The 9,536-nt window shown below is 37.4% G+C and overlaps 1 protein-coding gene and 1 pseudogene across 1 annotated transcript in view; one reads left to right on the forward strand and one right to left on the reverse strand.

The window, feature by feature from the left end:
* Positions 1 to 9,536, reverse strand: part of Axdnd1 (axonemal dynein light chain domain containing 1) — a 145,506-nt gene that overhangs the window by 29,871 nt on the left and 106,099 nt on the right. Inside the window, exon 17 of the mRNA XM_023703604.1 lies at positions 4,337 to 4,470. Within this exon, the coding sequence (XP_023559372.1) occupies positions 4,337 to 4,470 (134 nt within the window). The remainder of the gene's footprint in view (positions 1 to 4,336; positions 4,471 to 9,536) is intronic.
* LOC105743850 lies at positions 4,393 to 5,767 on the forward strand (annotated as a pseudogene).

The following is a 9,536-nucleotide window of genomic DNA, read 5'->3' on the forward strand; positions in this document are numbered from 1 at the left end:
GAGAGAGAGAGAGAGAGAGAGAGAGAGAGAGAGAGAGAGAGAGAGAGAGACCGGCCCTGCTTTATAGCATTGCTGATATCCATGGCATAAAGCTCCCACTATAGCAACTTCAGTGATAGTCATCAGTTCTGCATGTTGCAAATGGATGCAGCGTTGGCAAAGGGTGCTCTTTTTATGCAATTACAAGCCTCCATTCCACCACTGTCCCTAAGGAACCTTTCAGATATTAGTCGAGTTTAAATATTTGTTCAAAAGTTACTTTCAGTGGCGATAGACCTAACTCATATTATCCCTTATTGATGAGGTTTGAACTCTGGGTTGCAATGTGACAAAGTATCATAAAGTGCCATAAACAAGATGCAGAAGAATTGTTGAACTTACTAACAACCAAATGGTCTGTCCTAATACATTCTTTCTCCTCTGAGTTAATCCATCATTGTCTACTTGAATGTATATACTATGAAACAGGTTCTACTCAATTTCATATAAACTTCTGAGACCCTGGAAATACTATCATAAAATTTCTGACAGGGAAGAATTCACTAGGAATTTTTTGATGAAAGTTTTACAGTGATAAATAACTTTTATAAAAATAAATAAGTTTAAAAAATAAATAAATAAACAAGTAAGTTTTCCACAGAGCCAAGCAGGTTTTCCTTCAATTCTCAGTCTGATGCCATAAAGATTCTTGTATCATAGAGGTAGTCTAGGAGATGAGGGGAAGACAGTGATAAATTGAAAATTAAGAAAAGAATTTATGAATAAAACCCTGATTGCACAGGAACTATCACAAAAAATCAACAACTGGGATCTCAGCCTAACAAAAAGCTTTTGCACAGCAAGAGAAACCACCAACAGAGTGAAGAGACAATCCATAAGGTGGGAAAAAATGTTTGCCAGTTGTTCCTCAAACAAAAAATTACTATCAACAACATATAAAGAACTCAAAAATATCAGACCTCCCAAGTTTAAAGCTCCAATCCCAAAATGGGCATCTGATCTGAATACACACTCTCAGATGAATACAAACATCAAATAAATATAAGAAAAAATGTTCAACATCACTGGTCATTTGAGAGATGAAAATTAAAACAATACTGAAATTCCATCTTACTCCAGAAAGAATGACTATTATCAAGAAATCAACCAAAAACAGATGCTGGAGAGGCTGTGGGGGAAAAAGAATCCTTTTCCACTGTTGGTAGAAGTGTAGATTGCTGCCACCACTGTGGAAATCAGTGTGGAGACTCCTCAAAAAACTAGGATTAAGGTCCCATTCCACCTAGATATTTCCCTTCCGTGTATTTTTCCCAGAAGAATTGCAAACATCATACCACAGCAATTTATGTGCACCCATGTTTATAGCAGAACAGTTTGCCACAGCCAAATCATGGAACAACCCAAATGCCCATTAACTGCAGAATGGATAAAAAAGATGTAGTATTTCAATACAATGGAGCATTACTCAGCTGTAAAGAAATATAAACAAGGCTTTTATAGATAAATGGATGCAAGTAGAGACTGCACTCATAAGTGAAATAAATAAGACCTGTATGTGTAAATATTGTATTGTCTCCCTGGCGTGAGAAGCTGAAAGAGTAAGACAGACCCAAATGTACAACAGATATCATGAAATAGGAAGAAATTGTTCAGGAGGAAAGAGGAACTGGGGTGGGGAAAGGAGACATGAAGGAAGAGAATATATAGAGAGAATATATACATATATATAATAGTCAAAAGAGTTATATCACTAATTTCTCTTAATTTATTGAAAAGAAAGGTTTCTGTAAACATTATTTGGACAATTAAATTCCTGTATCTTGTACTCTGAGTAATTTAAAGATAACAATATGCAATGTGTTAACCATTGTTACTGTCCTATTGTTTTGAATTTTGGGGCTTATTTCCCTTTAAAATAAAATTAAGTCTGAGCACCTGCCTGTCAATTGCAAGGATGCAGGTTTGATTTCCAGTACCACATGCCATGCTGGCCCCAGGCACAAAGCCAGCCACTGAAACCAGGCATGGTGGCACAGCCCTGTAATCCCAGAGCTGGGGAGGCTGAGACAGGAGGATCACTATGAGTCTGAGCTGCATAGTGAGATCCTATACCAAATAAATAAATAAATTAAATTAAATTAAATAATAAATAAATAAAATGACATTAAGATAACCTTAATGGCCAGGCATGGTACATACCTGTTGGGGGCCAAGACAGGAGAATAATATGTTCAAACCTAGGCTGGGCAACTTACTGAGATCCTGTCTCAAAAGAAAATAAATATAAAAGACATGAGGCCACAGCTCAGTGGTAGAGCACTTGCTTAGCATGTAAGAGAACCTCCTGTGAGGAGTAGGAGGAGGGGGAGGAGGAGGATGAGAAGGAAAAAGAAGAAGAGGAGGAAAAGGAAGAAGAAGGGGAAGAGGAGGAGAGAGAAGAGGGGACAGGAAGGAGAGGAGGGAGTTTTAATAAAGAATATTAAGACACTAGTAAGAGTAGGAGTAGAAATCATGGGGTACTTTTAAGTCCCCTAAGTAAACTAGTTTGGTATATTCTGAAAGTACTCTCAGCTTCAGGTTAAAAACAGGACATATGTGTTGCTTTCTACAAATAAAAGCCCCAATCGTGGAACAAGTTACAGCCTTATTTCTAGTGTGACAGTAGAGTCTTGCCTTTCTCTGATAGGGATTCCTTCATTTGTTTACCTGAAATCACTAGCAAAGGGTTAGTAAGTAGAGGGCTTAACAGAGGACCCAGGCAACACTGGCAGCAATATAAGCCAAGGGCTGTTCCTGGTTGGAATGCAAGTCAAAAATGAAAGGAAGAAGTCATACTCGAAATTGCTTAAAAGTAAAAACATCAGCAAAATCCAAATATAATCCATTCTAGGGAAACGTATTTTACCTTGACTTACCTTCTATCACCTTATCTGAAAAAAGTACAAAAGGACATAAAAGGACCTAGCAGGAGTTAGTCACTGTGCGACTTCTGGCTTTTCCCTAAAGTCAAAATGACTATGGAAATTAGATGCTTAGAAGAATTCAGAACATTGAAGGAGCTAGGACAGGATAAATAAAGACACCAATGAAAGAAGACTTTCAGAGCTTCTTCAGAAAGTGCCAACAGCAGAAGGATAATGAGTTGAAGAATTTCTTGGCAAAGATATCAGTTATCTTATTTCAAATAAAACAAGAAAGAAAGTTTGCCCAAACATGAGTAATAAATAAGGAGGTGAGTGGGTAAGAGCATAACTCAATGGTAGAATGTATGTACAGGTAGGTGAGGCCCTGGGTTCAATCCCAAATAATAAATAATGAATTATTTAACTTAGAATGAATGTCAGGGAAGGCCCAACTGAGAAACTGACACTTAAGTCAAGATCTAAAGGATGACTAAGAACAACTAAACAGAAATACTGCCCGGGCATGGTAGCATAATTCCAGCACTCAAGAGACTGAGGCAGGAAGATTGCTGCAAGTTCAAGGCCAGCCTGGAGTACACTGTGAGACCCTGTCTCCTCCACAAAGAAAAGGAAGTACACAAAAATTAGAGATTGTTTTATATTAATTATTTATTTCCTTCTGAAAAAAAAAAAGATAAGAGGGAGAAGGTGGGAGGAAAAGCGGTTGTAAGGGCAGGGGGATGGGTATCAGAAAAATACATGCATTGGAACTTGCCCCCAAAAATGTGAATGGGGGAAGGAGAGCAAAGAGGTGATGGGAAGTAAAAGTGATCAAAGTATGTTACATGCACATGAAATCTGCCAAAATGAAGACCATTAATCTATAACTAACAAGGAAAAAGGAAGGATAGTATACAAACACTACTGAAATCCATAATATCATTAGAAGAGATTTTGGCGGAATCAGGGATTGAACTCAGGCCCTTGCGTTTGCCACGGAAATGCTTATTCCACTGAGCCATCTCCCAGGCCCTAGAAGCGATTTTGAAACTTGTATTCCAATAAGTTGAAAAATCTAGCAGAAAGGAATACGTTTCTACACACAACATACCAAAGTTGAACCTAGAGGACATAAAACATCTAAACAGATCAATAACAAGCAATGAAATTGAAGCAACAATAGAAAGTCTCCCAAAAAGAAAAATCTAGGACCATATGAATTTATTGCTGAATTTTACCAGACCTTTAAATAAGAACTAAAATCAGTGCTCTTCAAATTATTTCATGAAATAAAAAATGAAGGGATGCTTTCAAATTCATTCTACAAAGCCAGTATTGCCTTGATACCAAACCCAAATAAAAATTCAAAAAAAGAAAAGCTACAGACCAAATCTTTGATAAACACAGATTTAAAAATTCCTCAATAAAATTACTGCAAATAAGCCGCCGTCGCCGTCACCGCGCAGAGCCCGAGCCCGAGCCCGAGCCCGAGCCCGAGCCGGAGCCACGGCCGAGAGGAGGGAGGAGGAGGGGGAGGGGGAGGGGGAGGAGACGTTGGACCCCGGGGCTTGTCAGTATTTAAACAGACCACATCATGCGTGAGTACAAGCTAGTGGTCCTTGGTTCAGGAGGCGTGGGAAAGTCTGCTCTGACAGTTCAGTTTGTTCAAGGAATTTTTGTTGAAAAATACGACCCAACGATAGAAGATTCCTACGGAAAGCAAGTTGAAGTAGATTGCCAACAGTGTATGCTGGAAATCCTGGATACAGCAGGGACAGTAAGCATGAACAATTTACAGCTATGAGGGATTTTATATGAAGAATGACCAAGGGTTTGCATTAGTATATTCTATTACAGCTCAGTCCACATTTAATGATTTACAGGATTTAAGGGAACAGATTTCACGGGTTAAGGACACAGAAGATGTTCCAATGATTTTGGTTGGCAATAAATATGACCTGGAAGATGAGCGAGTAGTTGGCAAAGAACAGGGCCAGAATTCAGCAAGACAGTGGTGTAACTGTGCCTTTTTAGAATCTTCTGCAAAGTCAAAGATCAATGTTAATGAGACATTTTATGACCTGGTCAGACAAATAAATAGAAAAACACCAGTGGAAAAGAAGAAGCCTAAAAAGAAATCATGTCTGCTGCTCTAGACCTAAAGTCAGCAGCAGCTCTGAGCCAGATTATAGGAATGAAGAACTGTTGCCTAATGGGAAAGTGCCAGCATTCCAGACTTCAAAATATAAATCCAAAGAGGCTTCTCCTGTTTTATATATTATGTGAAGAATTTAGATATTATATTGGTTTGCACAAGTTCCCAGGAGAAAAAAATTGCTTTGTGTATATCTCTTGGAAAATAAGACAATAGTGTTTCTCTTTTGCAATAGCAGTTATAACAGATGTGAAAATAAATATACTTGACTCTAATAGGATTATACAAGAGCATGGATGCATTTCCAATGTTAGGTATTGCTACTATAATCAAATGATTTCATATTGATCTTTTTATCATGATTCCTCCCTGTCAAGCACTAAAAAGTTGAACTATTATACTTTATATCTGTAATGATATCAATCATGAAATTTTTCTTCAACTCATTGCAGCAGGTAACTTTTTTGACTCATTGATTTCATTTTATATTTAAAAATTATGAAATATCATCTGTCATATCCTAATTAAAATTGTGCATAATGCTTTGGAAAAATGGGTCTTTTATAGGAAAAAAAATGGGATAACTGATTTCTATGGCTTTCAAAGCTAAAATATATAACATACTAAACCACCTCTAATATTGCTTCTTGTGTTTTACTGTCAGATTAAATTACAGCTTTTATGGATGATTAAATTTTAGTACATTTTCAAAAAAATTACTGCAAATAAAAAAATAATATGCCATGATTAAATTGGCTTCATTTGGGGATGAAAGGATGAGTTACATATACAAATCAATAAATATGGGGCAGGGGAGATAGCTCAGTAGAACAAGCACTTGCCTGGCAAGCGCAAGGGCCTGAGTTCAATCCCCAGTTCTGCAAAATAAATAAATAAATAAATAAATAAATAAATAAATAAGATACGGATAATTTGATTTTTTTTTTCTGTATTTGGACTCCCTTTATTTTGTCCTCTTCCCTAAAACTTTGGCTAAAGTTAAGTGAAAGCTTTAATCATCATATTGAATGGCACTGGTAAGAGTGAACACCACAAATAGAAGAATAAAAATCACGTGATCATCTCAACAGATCCCAGGAAAGCTGTTGACAAAATTCACCATCCACTCATGATGTATATACCAAGGAAATTAGAGATAGTAGGAGATTGCCTAAATATAATGAAAGCTCAGTAAAGTAAAACCATAACCAACACCATACTGGAAAGTAAAAACAGGAAGCACTTTTCTGAAATCAGGAATAAAACAAGGGTACTCACTCTCACCACTTGTTCAATAAAATAAGACAAAACAAATAAAAAAAGGTGCCTATAGGAAAGGAAGAAGTCAAATTATCCCTATTCACAAATGAAATGATCTTTTACTTAGAAGAAATGATCCTTTACTTACCAAAAACTTCAACAAAAGACTTTCAGATCTGAGAAAAAAATTCAGCAAAGTGGTAGCACATAAAGTCACCATACAAAAATCAAAAGCTTTTTTATGCAATATGAACCACTGAGAAAGACATTTGGAAAACAATTCCATTCACAATAGTTTTAAAAGAAAAAAAATCTAGGAATGAGCCTAATCAAGGAGGTGAAAGAATGAGAATTATAGTACACTGAAGGAAGAAATTGAATTAGACACTAAAAGACTAGAAAAATCTCCATTGTTTATAACTGGCAGATTTAAATTCTTAAATGGTCATGCTACCCAAACTAGTCTACAGATTCAGTTAAATCCCCATCAAAATACCAATGATATTCTTCAAGGATTTGGGAAAAAAAAATCTTAAAATTCATATGGAATCACAAAAGACCCAGAATAATCAAAGCAATCCTAAGCAAAAGCAACCATGTTAGCGGTATCATAGTACCTCATTTTAAAGTATACTACAAGGCTGTAGTCAGAACAAAACAAAACCCAGCATGATACTGGAATAAAAAATAGATATATAGACCAAGGAATAGAATAGAGAGTGAAGAAACAAACCCACACAACTATGGTCATCTGTTTCTTTTTTTTCTTTCTTTTTTTTATTAGTACATGTTTGCAGTACTGAATTATTACATTCATTGTAGGACAGTTTCTTTTTTTTTTTTTTTTTTTTTGGTGGTATCAGGGATCAAACTCAGTACCTTGAGTTTGCAGGCAAGCATGTATTCCACTGAGCTATCTCCCTAGCCCTACAGTCATCTAATTCTTGACAAACAGGTAAAAAATGTACATTGGAGGAAAAACCTCTTTAATAAGTAGCACAGAAAAAACTGGAAATCTGTATATAGACGACTGAAACTACAGCCTAACCTCTTACCTTGGATCAACTCAAAGGGGATGAAAAACCTAAGAGTATGTCCTGTCTTCTGGAAGACAACACATGAAAAATACCTCCTAAGTCCAGGCAAGGCTCCTTATTAGAATCCCAATAGCACAGGAAATGACAAGAATCAATAAATAGAATCACATCAAATTAAGAAGATCGTGCACAGCAAAGGAAACAATGAACATAGCCAGATGGGGTACACACCTATAATCCCAGCACTCAGAAGGCTGAAGCAGGAGGACTGAGGTGAGTTTGAGGCCAGCCTGAGCTACATAGTGAGTTCAAGCCCAGCCTGGACTATACAGTGAGACCCTGTCTCAAAAGAGCAAAAATAATGAACATAATAAAGAGACATTAGATAGAAATTCTTGGTTAGCTATTCTGACATAGTATCCAGAATATATAAATAAATTTTAAAAAAACACCAGAGAACAAGTGACCCAATCAATAAATGGGCAAATAAACTGAACAGACACTTCTAAAAGTATATGAAGGGCTGGCCAAATAGCTCAGTAGATTAAAGCACTTTGCAAGCTGGTGCAGGGGCCAGGGATTTGACCCCATGCCTGCCATGCTGGCCCTGCCCCCAGGGGGTGCTGAGACAGCAATTCAGACTAGGCGTGGTGTGCGCCTGTAATCCTAGCACTTGGAAGGCTGTAAACAGAAGAATCACTATGAGTCCATTCTAGTAGTGAGACCCTGAACGCCCTGTAGACCCTTCCTTAAAATATAGAAAAAAAACCCCAAAGAAACAGCAAACAATAAATGCTGGCAAGGATACAGAAGAAAAGGATACTTCTACACTATTAATGAAAATATGAATTAGCAGAGACATTATGAAAATCAGTGTGAAGGTTTCTAAAAAAGCTATAAATAGAGATAGTATTTAAATCAGCTATATTCATTTATTTCTCTGAACAGTATGAGCTCCACTTCCATCCACTTTCCTGCAGATGACATTTTTCATCTTGTTTAGGGCAATATAATGAATCATTGTGTATTTTCTTTATTCGTTTGTCTGTTGCTGCCAGAGATTTTTGGTATTCCCATCTTAGCTATTTCCAATTATGCAAAACATAATGTGCAGGCACCTCCACTAGGATGGAGACTGTCAGACAAGAAGAAATGATGACAGCCAAGAAGATAACGGGAGTGTTGAAATGGTCTGAGCGTATTATATGCATGTACAAATACACTGAAACAAAGCCCACTACTGTATTTTGTATAATTAATATGCTTGAATTTCAAAATCCATTAAAAATTGAACCTCATCAAAATTAAGAACTTCCTATCTTTCAGAGTCACATCTCTTAGCTGGGCATGGTGGTGCATAATTATAATCCCAGCCCTGGGGAGGCTGAGGCAGGAGGTTTGCAGGGGATGCAGTGACAGCCTGGACTACACAGTAAGTTCAAGGCCAGCTTGAAGTATATAGTGAGGCCCTTTTTTTAAAAAAAAAACTTAAATATGTACATAAATTTGTACTGAAGCCTTGCTTGTAATGATAAAAAACTGAAAATATTTCAAGTGTCATTAATAGACAGTAGATTGTGGAGCCGGCAAGATAGCTCAGTGGACTAAGTGCCTACTTTGGCAAGGACAAGGACCAGGGTTCAATCCCAGTTCCACATGCCACACCAGCCCTGCCCCTGGGGTGCGCTTAGCTAGTAACCGAGTCTGGTCATGGGGGCACACGCCTGTAATCCCAGCACTGGGTAGCTGAAAACAGGAAGATCACCACAAGTCCTATCTGTGTAGTGAGACCCTGTAGACCTCCTACTAAATATATAAAAAAGAGAGAGAGAATAGATTGTATGTATTCACAGAATAAAATACTAGGCACTAATAAGCACACACTTTTGACAAAAGCAATATGTATACATCTCAAAATAATTCATAGTCAAAACAGTCAGACTAAAACATGTACTGTATATTAATTTATTTGTATTAGCTCTAGAAAATGAAAAATCTTCGGTTTTAGAAACTGAATCAGGGGGCTGGTGAGATGGCTCAGTGGTCTAAAGCACCTACTTAGAACAAGCTTAGCAAAGCACAGGGATCACGGTTCAATCCCCCAGCACCACATGCCAGCCAGCCCCGCCCCCTGGTGGGCTGAGCCGGCCACACACACACACACACACACACACACACACA

This window comes from Octodon degus, unplaced genomic scaffold, assembly GCF_000260255.1.
Source record: "Octodon degus isolate 3935 unplaced genomic scaffold, OctDeg1.0 scaffold00176, whole genome shotgun sequence".
NCBI lineage: Eukaryota > Metazoa > Chordata > Mammalia > Rodentia > Octodontidae > Octodon > Octodon degus.